General features: G+C 33.5%; 1 protein-coding gene across 1 annotated transcript in view; it reads right to left on the bottom strand.

Moving 5' to 3' along the window:
• TMTC3 (transmembrane O-mannosyltransferase targeting cadherins 3) overlaps positions 1–15,328 on the bottom strand; it is a 41,443-nt gene extending 26,115 nt beyond the window's left edge. Inside the window, exons 1-6 of the mRNA XM_019632038.1 lie at positions 15,111–15,328; positions 12,487–12,705; positions 10,823–10,922; positions 6,890–7,005; positions 6,270–6,442; positions 233–485 (exon numbers count right to left, since the gene is read on the bottom strand). Coding sequence (XP_019487583.1) covers positions 233–485; positions 6,270–6,442; positions 6,890–7,005; positions 10,823–10,922; positions 12,487–12,705; positions 15,111–15,299 — 1,050 coding nt within the window. The 5' untranslated portion in view covers positions 15,300–15,328. The remainder of the gene's footprint in view (positions 1–232; positions 486–6,269; positions 6,443–6,889; positions 7,006–10,822; positions 10,923–12,486; positions 12,706–15,110) is intronic.
• Between the last annotated feature and the right edge of the window lie 4,991 nt (positions 15,329–20,319).

Raw genomic sequence — 20,319 nt, 5'->3', positions numbered from 1 at the left:
CAACGTTGACCAAAGTGTCCACTTGTACACATTTTTTTGGCACGCCAGGTATATGTTAAATTATGCCTGCATATCAAATTCTGATATATAATTTCAGGGTAACCTATTTGTAAGTACATAAATTAAGATGATGTTGAACAAAAAAGACTGTTTCTAAAAGAATGCTTTTGATGATTTAAAGGCAGTCTCTTAATCAACAGAATGTAATATCATTGAAAAAAAAATTTCTTACCATTAAAACAGTCTTGGAGGAATCACCAGGGTATCTGAGGCTGAATACTCCCAAAGCCCCCAAAAGGCAAAAGAAAGTAAATGTGGCAAGATTTCGTTTATCTAGAAAGGACTCTATAAGTGGTATTGTTCCCATGGTCCAATCACAGCAGAGCTCTGAAGGATTTAACAGGAGCCAAGCATTCACAGGAAGGAGGTAGTTAAAAGTAAGCTGTCTTGTAGGAGTTGGGCTTACAGCAGCTGGGTTATCAAATCTGTATAAAAAAATAAAACAAAGTTGCTCAGACTAAAAACTTCCTAAACACAAAATTAATACATAACATATATAAAATACCGAATAATAAAAGCTATATTTTCTATGTAATCTCATTAAACAGAAGACATGTTTTTAATGACTACCTCAGATTCAAATTGTCTAATCTTTATGAAATGTGTAGTTGAGAAGAGTGATATTTAAGAAGAACTGATTGAAGGACCAGCAGGTTATCCATTTCTAGCTTGTTATTAGCACAATTCATACATGGATACTATAACAACATTGACAATACGGAAGTGCTTTCACCACCTTCTTGATAAGTAGTAAGTTTTGTAAGGTTCATTGTTGTATGAATGCTTCTGAGAACACTAACCAATGTATTTCTATGTGAAGTTTCTTTCAGCACTAAATGCTCATAAAAATTATGCTTCCTAGAAAGAATTAGTATGTTTTTCTCTTGTCACAGACACAAAAAGCTTTACCACATATGAACTTTTCCTCTTTGCTCAGACTTCTAGGAAGTTAACAACCAAATTTCCAGGAGGGTACTAACTCTATAAGCCTATGTAGCCTTTTATTTGTGTTCCACTATTCTTCCTAGTATATATTAAAATAAGCTTATATCCTAGTTTATATTTCAAATGAATAACTCGATTTTCATTTTTTAGGCTATGTTCTAAATTTTGTTGGCTATATTAATATACAGTCCTTTAAACATCCAATTTCTCATTTTAAGATAAGTCAATGAAAAACCAACCTATCACTCATTTGACTTGCTCTTCTTAACACACTGAGGATGGGGCATTTAAATATATAGATGCTAATCTGTGTCACCGGTCCACAATGTGTTAAAAATATCAAATGGTTGAGAAAAATTACTATTTGACAAATAATATTTAAATTTCTCATATGAGTATCTACAAAAAGAAAAATAATAAATCTTGAGAATTAGGACTTGAATTCTCAAAATAACCAACAGAACTGAATACAAAACTATCTTTTTTCCTGTAGTTCACTATTCAGAATTCATTTTTATGATTAACAGTTTTTCTAGGATAGCTAATTTAGTAACTGAATTATAGAGAAAGACTACATATAAAAAAGCATGTCAAATCATATTATAGTCAACTTCACGAGGTAATGAAATAGAATAAAATTTATATAAACACACACACAATTAAATGCTTATATATAACACACCCCGTGTACCCGTACACACATACACAAAGCAAAGACATTCACACCTCTTAACCCTATTTTCCTTTTGTAAAATTGGAAATGGAACATCAAATTCACTAAAAGGAATAATAAACAGAATAAAACACTGAAAGTAAGGGGTGAAGAAGGAAATATATAGTATATATCTATAATTCAATCTATTTCCTATACTTGAATACTTAAATGAGTTGTTCAGTTTATCATGGCTAGACTCAAAGGTAAAAATTTAGGAAGTTAAAATGTAATTATTCTTTAAAGAAAAAAATGCTATTGAGAATGATAATTATATGAAAAATATCACAACGATAGTGCTGCACATAAGAGAACTACCTGAATAAAATTTATTCTAACCAGGGCTAGCAATGCACTATCATGGATAGCAACATGAACAACATTTTGCCTTTTGGTAAAAAAAAGTTCTTGCTTGTAATGTCAGTTACTTAAATAAAATTGAATACAGAACTAGTATAAATTACATTTAAAATTTTAGCTGAGTAAGGTGAAATAGAAAAAATGCTAAATGTTAGAACAAAAAAAAATAGATTGTTAAAATTGGAGATAAGTTTTGCTTCAAGCCTTAAACAACTAAAAAATTGGACAGGATATATAAAACAATGTTTTTTTGTTTGTTTGCTTGCTTGTTTGTTTGTTTTAACACATGGAGCATCAAGCAAAGTACAGTTATACCTGAGAGAGACAAACAAATACGGGGAGCCCGACCTGGTGAGTTTAGTCTTTGGGGCTGTGAGGGAGAACCTGGTGGAGCCCACTAGTATCCCTGAGTTGAGAAGATGAAGCTGGGAGACCTAGGAGCCCAGGAGTCTAGAGTTAGGATGCAGAATACCAGCCAGAGGAAAGCTGTTGAGAAAAAAACTCAGGAGAGCTATAGTATAGCTCCAGTTTTTAGTACTGATAAGAATTGATCAGCATAATGATGGGAGGAAATACTCAAGATCAGTGCAGTGGGGTTGAATCATGTCTCCCTAAAATTAATGTCTATCCAGCACCTCAGAATGTGACCTTATTTGGAAACAGGGTCTTTGCCATTACATTTGGTTGTGTTAAGATGAGGTAATACTGGATTAGGGAGGGCCCTCAATTCAATGACTGGCATTCTTTTTTTTTTTTGGGGGGGGGAATTGGGGGGATGGGAACAGTGCTGGGGAATTGGGGGAAGGGGAACAGACAAGTTGCTGTCGTTTTGTTCTTCAGTCTAGTTGTGGAGGACGTTGCTTCACTGGCCCAAGTTGGCACCATCATTGCGCTCTTCCCGGGTGAGGCAGATCAGTCGCCGGCTTCTGGACTGCCGCTCACTGCGGCTGCTGGCCGCTCACGCTGGCTGCTGGCCGCTCACGCTGGCTGCTGGCCGCTCACGCTGGCTGCTGACTGCACACGGTAGCCCATGGCAACCCACTGCCACAGGGGCTGCAGCCTATGCCGTTGCCGGCGACTTACAGCAGCCCAGCTCCAGGTTGAGCTGTTGTTCAGCATCTTAGCTGTAAAGGGCAGTGTCACTGGCCCTCATATGTGGGATCCGAACCGGGACCCTCTGGCGTCCCAAGCCAGTTCTTAACCAACGCGCCACTCGGCCGGCCCCAATGACTGGCGTTCTTATACAGAGAGAAGAGAATACAGAGAAACACACAGGGAAGAAAGCCAGGTAATGATGAAGCTGAGTGGGTGATGCAGCAACACAGCAACGATTGCCGGTAAACACCAGAGCTTGGAAAAAGGCACAGAACAGATTATTCCTCAGAGCCATCAGAAGGAACCAACTGTGCCCAACACCTTGATTTTGGACTTCTGACCTCCAACATGTGAGAATAAATTTCTGCTGCTTCAAGTCACCCTGAATTCTGGTAATTCATTATAGCAGCCCTAGGAAAACTAATATGATTACGGAAGTACCTTCCGAAAGAATTAGATAAGAATTCCCAAGTATCACACAGAGCTGAGAATAGTTCCTCAGGAGCCAGAGTGAAAATCCTCATAATTCATAGTCCATCGGAGAGTCAAAAGGGTCTTGTGTCAGCAGGAGAGCCAGTAAGTTAGCCCTAACCTAAAAGATGCTGTGATCTCATAAAACAAAGCTTAAAAAGGAGGTTAGATGTTGAAACATTTTTTTAAATAACTTAAATGCACCCCAGAAAAGCTCTAAAGTATTTATAGGAATACATTAAGGTAAACTTCACATATGGCACTGGTTTAAAAATTACCAGGCACGTGAAGAAGTAGAAAAATATAACCCAGGAAAAGAAAAATAATTCAATTGAAACTGACTGATGATAAAATTAGTAGATAAGGACTTCAAAGCACTAGAACATTAAGAGAATAAAACAAGTAAAAAAGGCTCAAACAGAACTTTCAGAGATGAAAACAACAGCTGAGATGAAAAAAAAAACATATGAAATTAAAGGCCAATTAGCCATTGCAGAAAAATGATTAGTGAACTTGAAGACACAGGGGAAAAAACCAAAACACAATCAAAATGAAAACAGGAAAAATAGTTTTGGGGGTGAGGGAAAAGATACAAAGTATCAATGTGACAACTTCAAGAAGCCTAATATACAGGTAATTGGGAGTCCCAGAAAAAGAAAGGAAAGAGGAGACAGAAAAAAAAATTTCAAGAATAGCGAAAAACTTTCCAAAGGATATATAAAGTAAAACCTATAGATTCTAAAAAGCTCAATTAACCCAATCACAAGAACCATGAAGATAAAAGAAATAGTGACTGAAAGTCTGTACCTTTGGACTACTTCACCTAAACTTGCAGTTATAAGATGAGTGAGTCCTGGGGATGTTATGTACAGCATGGTGGCTGTAGTTAACAACACAGTGTTGTATATTTGAAAGTTGCTAAGAGAGTAGATCTTAAAAGTTTTGATCAGAAGAAAAAAAACTGCAATTATGTGTGGTGATGTTAACTAAACTTACGGTAATAATTTCTGTCTATACAGCAAATCATTATGTTGTACACCTAATACTAATACCATGTTATATGTCAATTATGTCTCAAAAAATAAAGAGAAGAGAAACAATGGTACAGAAAAAAATATTAAAAGCTGAACAGAAAAAGACACACTACCTGCAGAAGCATAAAGATAAGGATGACAGAAGCTTTCCCATGGAAAACAATGTAAAATAAAAATAGTAGAGTAACATTTTTAGAGTACTGAATGAAAACCAGTCAACACAGAATTCTACACTCAGGGATAATATTGTTCAAAAACAAAGGCAAAGTGAAGATATTTTTATATATAAAATCTAAAAGAATTGATCACCAGCAGACCTACATGTCAAGAAATGTTAAAGCCTTCAGTCACAAAAGAAAATGGTACCAAATGAAGATTTTGCTCTAATAAAGAAATGAAGAACACTAGAAATGGTAACTCTCTGTGTGTTAATATAAATGACTTTTAAAAATTATTTAAATCTCTTCCAAAGGTAATTGTTTAAAGCAGAGAATAACAACAATGTGTTGTGGCATTTATAATGTATACTCAAAGAAAACATATGCAAATAGCACAAAGGCTAGGTCCTTATTTATGACAATTTTATATATTTATATATGAATTTATTAATTATATATATGCTTATACTATAGATGCTGACATCTATACTATATATACTTAAAATTATAATATCCACTGAAGATAAACTGTGATAAAGGATGTATACAAAAAAAAAATACAGTAATGACTAAAAAAGCACAGCAAAAACTTACATCTTATAAGGCAACAAGGAAATAATAATGGAATGATAATAAAAAACTCAATCCAAAAGAAGGCAGAGAGAAAAAAGTAACAAAGTAATGGAGTGAAGAAACAATTAGCAAGATAGTAGATTTACATCAAACAATATCAGTAACCACATTAAATGTAAATAGCCGCAACACCCCATTTAAAAGACAGATTATCTGACTAAACAAAAAAGGAAGACCCAACTATATGTAAAACAAAAAAGGAAGACCCAACTTTAAATATAAAGATTTAGATGGATAACAAGTAAAAGCATGAGAAAAGATAAATCTTGTAACACTAACAAAAGATAGTTTGAGTAGCTATATTAATACAAGACAATGTAAATTTCTGAGTAAAGACTATTACATGGGATAAAGAAGCTCATTTAATAATGATAAAGGGATCAATTCATCAAGTAGAAATTACAATTCAAAATGTTTAAGTACTAACAATAGAGTTTTAAATCTGAAGCAAAACTGATTCAACTTCAAGGAGGAATATAACTATAGTTATAGTCAGAGATTTCAATATCCTCTAATAATTAACAGAACAGACAAAAATCACTAAGGAAATAGAAGACTTAACACTTAACCAATTTGAGGGTCATTATTTTCTTGATTGTGGTAGTTTCATGAAGTGTACACGTATCACAAAATTTATTAATTTGTACATTTTAAATGTACACAGATTAAAAAAAAATCTTATTACTCAAAGCTTTTAAAAAACCTCAATGTAAATAAAAAACTTTCTGAAATATTTACAATCACTTAAAATCCAAAGTTAATTTAAAAAGGATGGAAAAACAACAAAACAGAATTTCATACCTGGTGAATACTGGAAGTTGGGACTGAATAACCTGGACTCTAATCACAACAAGTAATAGTGTACTGAACATCAAAACAATGAGTTTTATTAGTGTCTGCAGCATAGAAAATGGAATACCACCCTTTCCACGGAGAAACTGTCCAGCAGCAGTATATAATAATGGCAACGTATACTGGAAAAGAAAACAAGTTTTCAATAAATAAACATATACTACAATGTTTTCAACAATATAGTGCTTTCTACATGCAAGATTAGATAGAAATTGACTGTAAATATAAAATCAGTATGGAACAATTTGTGGAACTGATAATGAATGAAACAGCCTGATAATCTTATCCAATAATTACACTGTACAATATTACTGTGTACTTTTCCAAATTGCCTAACAATTTCATTATCGAAACTTAAAAAGCAGTCTTTAAAAAGTTGGAGGTGTTATAAAACGTTAAGTAATTTTCAGTGGGTATGAGAAAAAAATGCTTGTTTTTTGAAAATTTTTGGTATCATTGATAAACAGACTGGATTTACATAATGACGCATTTAGAAAATAAGTTTATTATAGCAAATACAAATCAATAGGAAAAAAGGTAGTAACCAGAAAATTTATATTTCTCCTTACCCCCTGGGCAATAAATACTTCATACACACAGCAAATTCCCACCACTGTTATTCCTTGTTCTTTACACAATGTTGCAATAGCCACTAAAAACACTGTCAATGCAATTGGAGTCCACACTGTAATTTAAGAACAGAAAAATATAAAACTACACAAAACAATTTTATATCACAAAAGGATATTTTAAGTAAGGCAGCTATTACACATTACTAAAAAACTATCTGTGATTCTATATTCCTATTTGCATTATTTTCTACTGAATTATACTTTATATTTGAAAACACATTTAAATGTCATAATTTTTGCTTTATATATTCAAAACAAAATATCAAGATGTATACTTTGAACTAAAATTTTTTTCATAGAGAGGAAAATTAACTAACCAAATACTAACTTTTAAAACAAAGGTAGGGTGGCCAATTTGGAGAAGAGAAACTTATAAGCTTTGAAATTGTTTTTAATTTTAAAGTACTTTATAAACTAAAATTACTGGGAAAAAAAAACAATCAAACACCCAAACACTGTTGGAGATGCTAAGTGTAGTAGTATCCCTTGCTCAAAAATAATTTCATATTCTAATTAGACCCAAGCCATCAATACTGATGTACTAGATTATACCAAGGGCTGAAATATTATGCTAAATTCAATAAGAATTTCATAAAGAAAAGATATCAGTAAATGATTATTCACAAAACAAGTTAAACCTAAAGTTGGACTTTGAAGGATACAAAGTATGAATAAAGGAGTAAAGGAGGGAAGAAGCTTGGCAAATGAATAACACAGAGAACAGGAAAATCAATGGGTATTCATATGTTAAAAATTAGTGGGAAACAATGGCCTTGAAAACAAGTATTTAAAAACATACATTAAACTGTTTATATGACTAATGTAGCACATATTATTTTATTGAGTCTCAAAATTATTCTGGCATAAGAGGGTAGATGTAATCGTACCCATTTTTTAGATGAGGAAAGAATTTTGGAGGTTTAAAAACAAGTCATGAACTATAAGGAGATCATGACTTTAACTTGGTTCTTCTGATACTAAATTTAGACCTGCTTATTAATTTTTATTTCCACTCTAAGGAAAAGAAAGCAAACAGTTGCACTCCTTAACGTTAAATTCAATCTCAGCAACTAATAGCTCTAATAAAGGCAAAAGCTTTACTGAAACTAGTCATTTCAGTTCTTTAACCTTTGGTGACTAAATCGCTACACAAACATATGCACTTTCAGTTTTATAATCACATCTCTGTGGCTAAAGTTACCATGTGTGATTTTGTCCAAAACAAATACCTCTGCTAGTTAAGTTAATAACAGTAAAACAAAACAAAAACAAAAAGAAAACCATGTATAAGGATAGAATCAATTTCAATCATTAAAATCCATTCCAATTTCAAAATATAGGTTACTAAACTAATTTTACATGTATAAAGATACACACCTTCAGCAATCATGTATTCAGTTATTTTAAATAGCTACTACATTTTGTGAGGGAGAATTATAATCAAATCAAGTAAAGATAAATTTTTCCAAATGGTCACCTAAATGTTACAGAGAAAAGTGTAAGGTGAAGGGAAAAAAGGAGTGGGGGAAGTGGTGCCACTGATAACATTTGAGCAGAAACCTAAAGTAATAAAAAAGCAAGTGCAAAGGCCCTGAGATGGGTCACGCTTATAAGAAGGTATGGGTTATGAATACTTTAGAATTTAAAATGGTTAAATTACAAAATAAAAATCTTTGCATAGGACAACATACATTCGATAGAATGGGGGATACAAAGATGATGATGAAACTGAGGTCTCAAGCATAAAATTATGTAATGTGGAAGAAGAATCATAGGTGTTAAGACGATAGAGGTCCAAAGCAGGTCTCAGCAGCTTTTCAATTAGAATTTAAAATAGCATACATTCATTCACTTGACCATTTGCTCAACAAATATATACTGAACACCTACTGTATACCAGGAAACATTCTAGGAAATGGATAGAAAATGAAAGTTACCTAGAATTTAAAATAACTAAATCTAAAGGAAATAAGGGAAGATACTGGAATTATGAAGGATAAAAAAATCATTAAAAAGAACAAAGTAAAATTATTAGAAGAAAAATATGATAAAGTGAAAGCCTATTTTACTTTATGGTAGGGGAGAGAAACAGTTGAGCAGAGGCCTGAAGATATAAAAAAGAATGTAGATGAGACAACTATGTGAAGCTCTAAGGGAAGAAAATTCAAAAAAGAGGAACAGCAAGTATAAAGACAGGCACTTCACCTTTCTGGTGCACAACAAGGTCTGTGTATCTCGGTGCAGTGAAGCTAGCTAGCTGGGGCAAAGACGGCAGTGACATGGTTAACGAGGTCACAGGAGCCTGATCCCGGTCCCGCAGGTCATGTCTCCTAAGTTTACATTCATGCTTTGCTTATGATGGTATTTAAAGAGGACATTGATCTGCAATTCAATATTAGTTAACCGAACTAACAACTCTCACTGCACGAGAGGCAACAGGGAATACAGATGTCCTGCTTACTATGTGCATGTACTGCTCTAAATGCCTTCACGTTTACCTCATCTAATTCTCACAACAGGTAGGGGCTGCTATTGTCTACATGTTATAAAAAAAACCTGAAGTACAAAGAGGCTAAGTAATGTGCCCAAAGCAGTGAATGGAGCTAGCAAATAAGCGGTGGACCTGGTAGAGCCCATGCTCTTGAGCTCTATCTATGCGATGCTGCGGCTCAGACTGTTTTACGACTGCATTATGCAAACCTACTCACATTACAAATCTAAGACACTAAAGCTGTTCGGCTAAATCACTTATTTCTTGAACCTTAGTTTCCAAACATACAAAGTTAGGCTCCTTATCATCAGTACCTTGGGTCTATAATGAGAAAATTCTCTAAGAACATAGCAAAAAAACTCAAGAGTTAAATTTTAAGATCAACCAAATATAGGTTAAGGCCACTATGTGAAGCCCCTTTCATGCCCACTCTGCCCACACGCTTAAAAAATCATTTTTATTGCTTAGAACTTGTTTTCTGACAATGCCAGGCATCATCAGGACTAATAAGTTAATGCAACAAAGCATTTTCCAGGGTAGGCCACATGGTAGGGACTCAATAAATAGCTGAACTATGATCAACACATAATAAAAGTTACACTCTAATAGGCTTTTGTTTTATTATTAGTTTCAGGTGTACAAAACAACATAATGATTAGACATTTACATCCCTCACAAAGTGATAACCCCAACAAGTCTACTACCCCTCTGACACTGTACATAGCTATTACAATACCACTGACTATATTCCCTACGCAGTACTTTATACCCGTGACTATATATTTTTTAAAATTATAGTCGATATTCAATAGTATTTTATATTAGTTTCAGGTATACAGCGCAGTGGTTAGGCATTTATATAATTTATGAAGTGATCCTCCCAATCACACTTTAATAGGCTTTTAACTTTGCCTAAACAATATAAATCACAGCCTTCAGAGGTGTTATTTACAGAAAGACAACTGAAGTATCATTTATAGGTACAGAAGATGAAACTAAGAATAACCCTAAAACTCCTATGTTCTATGGTAATTTTTAAAAAATTAATCACATGGAATCTGTTAGCCATGATAAAATATAAACTACATGCAAAAATTTTTAATATTGACAGAGTTGCATACTTTCATATGTCCATACATGCTCAAGTAAAACAATATATAAATATAAACCCCAAGTGTGGCATATGTTTAACAAGAAGCACTAAAAGGTAATTACAAATTACGTGATCAAGTTTTACAGCTATAGAAAATTAAACCCTCCTCTCACACTCACACACACACACACACACACACACACACACACACACACACACACACACATATATATGTATATATATATACATGTTGATTTGGTATATGACAAAAGTGCTAGACATTTACCTATAGAATTATCTGGTCCTTTTGATTTGGTATATGACAAAAATGCAGCTAGAAAAAATATAGATGACAAAAGTTCTGCTCTTCCCACAACACCTGTTACCTAGAAAGGAAAAGGAAGAAGTCATATTAATGAAGAGTATCTTGAAAATTTAACTATATACTATAATAACAACAGCACTTTAATTAGAAACTAAATTGCCATTAACTGTTCACGGGTACAATTCTTTCTTAGACATTCTTTGGGTGCCCTCATGTGGTGAATTTGTGTATCTTCTATAAAAATAAATTTATCAGTGACTCTTTAAAGTTCTTTTATCAGTAGTACTATTTTGAAATTACAGTGGCACAGGAAGTTGCAAAAATAGCAGAGAGAGGTCCCGTGTAACTTTTACCCAGTTCCCCCAATGGTAACATCTTACATAATTATAATACAATATTTAGAATAGTTCTTAAGTAAATTTTAAAAAAAGCTAAGTACTTCTTACATATTCTTAAAATACAAGTTCTTAGTATACAAAGGTATCATAAATTCAGGGTTATATTTCCTAATAAATCTGCAAACTAAAGTTTTAAAAAACAATAAATGTTAGTAAGTCCTTTTTAAATTCTAAAAATTTAAACATAAGACACCAAGCCTCCCTTTAAAGTATTTTGAACTCACTGCAAAATTTAAAACAATCTATCATTTTTGTAAACGCATGGACAAATATCTGTTCAGCCAGACATCAAAAGGTTCAAGATAGGAGGGACATGCAACCCCCTCCAACACACACACACACAAAATTTAAACATAATCTTTTGTTTTCGACCAAAACAAAGCCATTGAACACAGTGTTCTTTGCTCTGCTGAGAGGTAATTTTGGAGTTTCAAAGTTAACAAGAACAATAAAGTTACGGTTTGAGTATGCCTTGGTAGGTACGGGCTGACGGACACATGGGCGACAGCAGAGACAGCTCACAGTTTTGAAACAATGGCAGCAGACAGTATGAAACCACTGAATGTCATTTGTTAGGGTGGCTGTTCATGTTTGTATATATTTTGACATATTTTCATCCCTTACTTAAATTTGCCTTGACTATTTTCTGTCCTTTGAAACACAAACAATGTCAAATTGACAAATATTTTTTAAATTATTCATAAAACAATTAACAAAGAACAGAACTGTATTCATTTATATGTTATATTACTGAAGTTGAACGATCATACCTTATGTTCTTGAATAACTATTTGTTTCAAAAACTTTGAAACATAAATTGTTTCATATAATTTATTTCATATAATTTGAAATTATAAAATTTTAATATTTTTATATATTGTATTTATATTTTATATTTATATTTTAATATAATTCATATGTTTCATATAATTTGAAATTATAAAATTTTATGTAGTAGGAAGTTAGACTCTTGTACACCAGGGAGTTAAGGCTTATTATAGTAATATACACAATGTGATAGATGATGTATAATTGTACGCTTGAAACCTATGTAATTTTACTAATCATTGTCATCCCAGTAAATTTAATTTTAAAAAAAGTTAGGGTTTTCAAATACTTGGATTAAAGTTACAGTTAAATATTTTTCTTAAAAATATATATCATTATAATCACTGTGTAGGCTTTAAAAAAATAATGAAATAAACATTAATTTACAGTTTTACTTACTGCTTCTGTGTGTATTGGGTGCACTGCAAAGAGTAAAGAAGCAATCACACTACTCCTGTTGTCCAGAAAAAGTTTGCAGACTTTAAGAAATATCACAGTGACCACAGCATGAAAAATCATATTTAGGAGATGATATGACATTGGTTTCAGTTCACTAAGCAGATAATTTAGGCGAAATGTCAACACTGTTAATGGACGGTAAGATTTGTGGCTTCTCTCCTAAAGGAAAAAACAATCATTGATTACTTAAGTATCTCAGTCCTTCAGGGCATATAAACTAATGTATTTACTATTGAAAGTATCTACATTTGGCTGAGAAACAACAACAAAATAACAAAATGCCTCAAGAATAACACAGACATGAAAGATAGTTTTATAATCTGTGTTTCCTATTTCCTTAGTCCAAAAACAAGGCAACTTCCTCTTAGATACATAGTGATCGGAGAAGTAACAGTACAGTATGAACATGTGACTATTAATTCTTCTTCAATGCACAGGTTAAAAAAAAAAATAGGACAATAGTGACATTGATTAAGTTTAAGTACAGGGGTTCTATCTAAAGCCTGCTTCCCAATCTAATACCAATACAAGCATTTATATAACTCCTGGCTAGATCTTCTAAAGGAAATATAAGAATGGAATGCTTACCAGTACAGTTTATATAATAATAACTCAAAAAGGTACTGTCTAGTTGTTTTATGAAAACACCTCCATAATGTATAAACCTGAATATATTAAACCAAAAATCCCCAAATACTACAGAAAGTAATACAAGACCAAAAACTTTCCTAGACTAAGAGAAAATATACCTGTGCTATGGTAGTCTCTACAGACAATAAATAAAATATTTTGTAAAGTACTGAATTTCTTAATAAACTAGAAGTTACATTTAACCAGAATTATTTTTACTGTAAGACAAAATCAAACCAGATTTAAGAATAATACACACAGGTGAAAAATAGACATTAAACCTTCTTTAAGATCTACATTACAAAAAATCCTTACAAAGTTTTGGGTTATATTACTCGATGACATCAACCATTAGGTCATTGAATGTGCTAATTCCAGGCTTGTCGAGAGAACTTATGACACCTAAATATGACGGAACAATTTTTCCCGAGTGGCACATTTCCCTACAGGGGAGAACAGGCCCATCAGAAAATACAAGGAAGAAATACTCCTCACTATAAACTGTTATTCCAATTTGTTCATCCATTCCATCTGAGTTTATTATTTCCTAGTGTGCCTGCTTAATTGTGCTCTGAACAAATTAAATTTTCACCTGTGAAGCTGAGAAAATCACAAAACGATAGCATGGTAACTTTCATGAGCCATTTAATCTGGACAGCTAACCTTTCAGGTCAAAATCTCAATGCCATGATTAAAATCACAAAAGACACTCCCATAAAATAAGGGAATGGACACATTTCTAAGGCTCTGGGGATAAAAGGCAGGAGTCAAGGAGAAATCAATTGTCTAGAAAATAACGTATGTTTTAAGAGGAGCACATTTTCCCTTGTTAACAAAAGATTTATTTTTTAGAGGCTAGAACTGGATGAGAACAGAAGGTTAGAGGAAAATAAAGTCTGCTTATTTCATAAGAAAAAATACTTTTTATGTGCTCGTGACTAGGGGAGTGAAAGATTCCATTACCATGCTTGAGAAGCTTCCAGATTTGGAGAATGCAGAAATGGCCCATGAGTGACAACTAACAAACTATAACTATAAAAGAATGTTATACGTGATGTTTCAACAACTATGTGGCACATGTAGATAAATTCATTCATTTATCCTCAAGGTATTATTCTTTCATAGATTAGGAAAGTGACATGCCATCTTAAAGCTATATTCCTACCTGTTTCACACAGCTATTATGCAATACAACTAAATTAGAATCCAATCTACTGGGTTGTCAGAAAAGTCAAGACGCACTTTTGCAACGAAAAACAGAAAAAATACATCATGACTTTTCCGACAACCCAATATATAATCCCAAACTGACAAGGATTTAATCCCAGTTTAACACTGACCTTCAAAATAAAGTCCCTGGCAAAGGAAAAATACTCCAATAAAAATGAACTAAATGTTTGGGTTCTCAATATAAAAATCAAAATAACTATTAGGTAAAATATGACACAAATTTAAAATTTTAAATAAATCACATTTTTTTCTGCAGAAAAATTGGCAGTATGTTTACTTACTATTTTTACCCTTAAAGTCTCATTTCTATTAAAGTTACACGTATTTTTAGATGGTTAAATATATTACAAGTAGTCATCTCTTTTGCCTCACTCACAAGAGAGAGACAAAGAAGTAAAGTCAGTTAGCAAAAATAAACTTATATTACACCTACTGTTCTCCTATCATATTTGCTTTTCATACACACATATTATTATTAAAAAGATTAAGTCAAGGTATACAACCAAGGAAAGAAACAAGTACTGCTTTAAAGAAGATAATCACATCTTCAACTTCCTATCTAATTTATTACAAACACGTCTCATAAAATTTTGGGGGAAAAAATCCATTAATTACCATGATGACAATATTGATAAAGAGTGATAAACCACCAGGTTATTTTAAAATCTGACATTCATGTAAGTAATACATAAGCAATTACTTACCTCAGACATAGGGGTTCCCCAGAAGTCATTTTGAAAGAGAGCTTTTAAAGGTGTAGATGGATGCAGGTCTTTATTATCCAGGATTGCTGAAACATCATCAAAAACAAAACCACAAAACAGGCTGTTCCAATAGCAGGCAGTAACCACACCTACTATTAAAGTTACTTCCTTGAGGTTAATATCAGCCATCTTTTCCACAAGCACTTGTACACAAAATCTGGGGGGAAAAATCATGACGATAAAATGAAATAAACAACATTTAAAAAAATAACTACAAATTTAACAGGATAATAAGTAAAATAAAGATTGACTGCTAATTCTCCGAGAGAATTAATTCTTCGAAGCTCAGCTCAAATATCATCCACCTCTAAGAAGCACTGCTCCGTCATATGTGTTTTCAAACCTCTACAGTCCTTTATCACACCATTTAATCTTTGGATCTATCTCTCTAGCTAACTATTGGGTTGTCGGAAAAGTCATGATGCATTTTTTCAATGAAACACATAGAAAAAATACGTCATGACTTTTCCGACAACCCAATAGATACTGAACTCCTCATCAATTGTCACAGGTCAGGTCACCTGGGAAACATTTATACAAGGTAACTCTAAAAAACTGTAGGATGTGCTCCGGGAGTAGCTAAATGAATCTTTGTGAGAAAACAAATGCTTGAAAAAACACTGATCATGAATTTTTGGAAACCTAGAAGAAGCTTATGTTTTTTATTTTATGAATCTAAAGATCAACTATTTCCTAAATCAGGGGGCTAAACGTGTAGCCTGCAGCCTTGATTAGTTTGACCAAAAGCTTTTTAAAGATATTTGTCTTGAATGCCCAAATAAATGGTTATAGAAATTCTCTATAGGTTTAGATGTTTCTTATGTCAATAATTTATATAGAGATATACAAGAGCCTATGGGAAAGTATTAAAATATCTTTAGAATTAGATAGGAAAGAATATATGCTTTTTAAAGAAATGCAAAATCCAATCCAATAAATTAGGAAAGGAAATTAGCTGCATCTTTTGAAGAAATGTAGTTTTCAATTAAAAGAAAAATTATGTAAAGGCTTCTCTTGAATCCATAAGTGATTTACCATCTCTAAATGGTATAGACTACTTATCCACACTTATCACACACAAAAAAAATGTTGATGGTGTTTGTTTAAATATTGGAGAATCTGAACAAGTATTTTTATTTGCCTCAGCTCCTTCCCAAATACAATGAAATACCACTAATGGTATTAAATTTTTTTTTTTAAAGGGAAGGCTATAAATTTCACAAGGATGAAGACAACTGGAAAGGAAATGATAGCAAATTTTAGAAGCTGGAAAGGCAATAGGACTAGTAAATGACTCAACAGAGTTCATAAAAGTGAATCTTAAGCTGAAGAGGGAAAAGCTGTAAAGTTTTCTGACCTCTGTCAGCATCAATCTCAAAAACTGATACCAAGGATCTTAGGATACAGGGATGGGAGCAGGTGGATTTATTAAAGTTTAGACCACTCTCTCACTGGATACAGCCATAATCTTCCCTCCTACCGCCAGGCAGAAGACCAGCGCTTTCTCTCTGGAGTGAGTGAAACAGTGTTTGATACAGGGCACACAAGCGAGAACAAAGGTAGCATGGTGAAAAGCTGAAAATGATGGCTAAGTAAATGTCTGTTTATATATTTTGAGACTCTCCGGCTCTTTTCTACCAACTGGGCACAAATCTTGTAAAATTTTACAACACTGTAAACAAGGAGAGGATTCTAAAAGCTTCCAGAAAGAAATAAAGCAGGTACCACACCAAAGATAAAAAATCCAAACAATTCTTTATTTTCATCAACACTGGAAGCTAGGGGAAACAAACAGAAAACAAAAAAATAGTGCTTCAAATTTCTGAGAAGTAATCATTTCCAATATGTGGCTCCCTTCCCAAGAAACTAATAGAAGAGGTACTCCAATTGACAAAACACCTGATGTGTTTAACTAGACTGAGTAAAGAACTATTTTCCTCTTAAATCCTGCATATGTGTGTGTGTGTGTAATGATAATTCAGAAAAACAAAACAACTCAGGAAATCTACCGCTAGGTAGTTAAAAAGCAGATCTTGTGTATAAATAAGCCAGGAACCTCCTCTCATCATCATCTCAGGTCCCTGACCAGGTAACTGCCATTGGGTTAAATGTTTTCACCATAGCAAAGTTTAAAATTAATAGAGGAAAAAGAAGTAAAGTAAAACCTGTGACTTTCATATTCTGAAATTATATTTGGGAATGACGTAAATTTGATTTTCAGGGTACTTATGTTTAAGAAAGTTTGCCATACACCTAGACTCTAAGTTTGCCATACACCTAGAAAGTTTGCCATACACCTAGACTTTAAAACTATCATTTAAAATATATTATGTGTATAAAACACATACTCGTAATATTAAATTACTGACCATACACTTTCTGGATTTAAGACTTTTAGTTAAAAAGTAAAAGAATTTAGCCAAGTTTACAAATAGTATTGAGATTTTTTTTAACAACTTGGGAGTTGCTATAGTGTTAAGTTTAATTTACTGGCTTTATAAAAGTTGTTTAAATATTGAGAAAGTTTTTCTTGTTAAGTCAGGCATCTGAAGTTCTTGAATAAAAACGATTAGAATTCTATTGGGTTCTCGGAAAAATTATGACGCATTTTTGCAATGAAAAACATAGAAAAAAATACGTCATGACTTTTCCAACAACCCAATAAATGCAGTTTTAAATTAAGGCAATTAAACCAAGTTTCAAATGTAGCTGATTAAGGGCATTTAGTCCTTTCAATTGGAGTCACTTTGTAATTATTTTTTTTTTTTAGAAAAGTGACATGTTACTTTATAAACATAATAATATTTAGGTTGAATTTAAAGGCTTAAAGAACACAAGGTTATAAAAATGTTACTTTAAGAAACTTGGACAGATACCATGATTTCTAAATACAGTTAGGTAATAAAAAGTTTTGCAGTCACTTTAAGTTGCAAAACAGTTTCATTCAGTAATTGAAATACTCATTCTAACATCAAAACTCTACATTTGATTTAACTTTGGGTATTGTCCTCTGCCCTAGGCTTGTGCTCATGGTAAATGAGAAGGCTGTTGCCATGGAATTGGGATGTGGTTTATTCTTCTCTTTCTTTACCTAGAGACTGTACTTCACATTATTGTTAAACATCGTTTTTGAATAACTGCAGGGCTAGAGCAGAATGGAGAGAGGAAAAAAAAAAAAAAACCAAGAGCTTACTTAAGCACTATATCAATGAGACGCTCATAGATGTTTAAGGGTTCTTTGGGGACAAAATCCCACATCACTGGGGACTGTCACCTGAAGTTCCCTTTATCTCTATTTCATCTTCCTTCATTAGAAGGAGGAGCTCTACTCCCTCCTTGCAAATGGGTGATATCCAGCTTTTCTTTACTGTGGTCCATTTGCAACTACCACCCGACCACCCAGCTCTACTCCCACAGGTGTCTTTTTTGGGCAGAATGTCAGATGACTCCACAACTGGGCTCATGAGCATGCACTAGAACCAGCTCTCTCCCTTCTTCTCATTATTAAGCTCCCATGGTTAATCTTTTCAAATTCTATTATCTCGGCCCTTTATGAACTTGATATGGATGAGGGGTTTAATAAGTACCAAGTAGGTTGACTAATGGGGTGCTAATTTTGATTGAGTGGGTGGCACTGTAAAGTGTTTATTATTCATGATGACTTCTATTATGGTAAGTTTTATGTGTCAACTTGGCTAGGCTACAGTAATAACACTAGTATTCAAACTCTAACCTAGGAGTTGCTATGAATGTATTTTGTAGAGGCAGTTAACGTCTACAATTAGATGACTTTAAGTAAAGGAGGTTATACTCCATAATGCAAATGGACCTCATCTAATCAGTTGAATCACCTTAAGAGCAAAACTGAAATCACCCTGAGAGAAAAACTCTACCTAAAATCTGCACCATCAGATCCTCCCAGGGAGTTTCGAGCCTGCCAGCCTGCCTGCTCCACAGAGTTTGGCCTCACCAGACCCATAGTACTGTACCTCCACTGTCTGATAGAAGTGGCTTTATTTGATATATACATGTTTATATTTCTTCTGCTGGTTGTGCCTGGGGTCACTCATGTGCTTACAGTTAACCTGCTTGATTAAAGCTGGATATCTAAAGCTGGATATCTAAAGGATATCTTAGCAAGCTGGTCTCTGCTACTTGTGGTCATATCCTTTAGGTTAGCCTAAACTTCTTTAAATGGTGATCTCAGGAGAACAGGAGGGCAAGTCCTAACGCACAAGCTCTTTTCTAGTCTCTGCTTACTGTATATATTTTTTACTGTCAACCAAGCAAGTAAACCTAGAATCAATGTGAGAAAAGTTATAAAAGGCTCAAGATAATAAAAGGGACCATATTATGAGAGAAAGGGAGAGCTAGTTCTCATGCATGTCATAAGCTCAGTTTTGGGAGTCATCTTAGGTTCTGTCCAAAAGAGCTACCTGTAAGGAGAGAGGGTGGGGGGGAAAGGGAGAGTGTTAAATAAGGGCATGGAGGCATGGTTCACTAGAAGCCATTATTGTAACAAAGTAACACATCACTGTTAAATTTTAATTGTGGGATTTCTAAATACTGGGTGTTTGTGTCCCCTCAAAATTCAGGTTAAATCCTAACACCCAGTGTGATGGAATATGGAGGTGGAGCCTTTGAGAGATGATTACATCATGAAGGTGGGGCCCTCATGAGTGGGATTAGTGCCCTTATAAAAGTAACCCCTTGCTCCTTCTGCCATGTGAGGACACAGGGAACCAGGAAGTGGGTCCTCACCAGATACTGCATCTGCTGATCCTCTGGTCTTGGATTACCAACTTCCAGAACTCTGAGAAATAAATTCCTGTTGTTTTTAAACCACCTAATACGGTCTGAGTAGATGGGTGACTAATTTATGTTTGCTTTCAAAAATGGGATGTCAGTATACATGTGCAAAAAATCCAAGTGCAGATGAAGACCTTCATGTATGTAGACATACAAAACAATATAATTCCTTCAACAAAACTGTACTGAGTGCTCACTTTTTTTAATGATATAATAGCACAACTGTGGAAAAAATAAACCTGTAGGAAAATTTTATATGAATCTAGGAATATTTAGCCTGAAAAGGAAAGTCCTCTCAGTTTAATAATCTCATGATTTTATCTTCCTGAATAAGAATAAT

Source organism: Hipposideros armiger, unplaced genomic scaffold (assembly GCF_001890085.2).
Source record: "Hipposideros armiger isolate ML-2016 unplaced genomic scaffold, ASM189008v1 scaffold_1070, whole genome shotgun sequence".
Lineage (NCBI taxonomy): Eukaryota > Metazoa > Chordata > Mammalia > Chiroptera > Hipposideridae > Hipposideros > Hipposideros armiger.
This window is presented reverse-complemented; position numbering and strand designations above follow the sequence as displayed.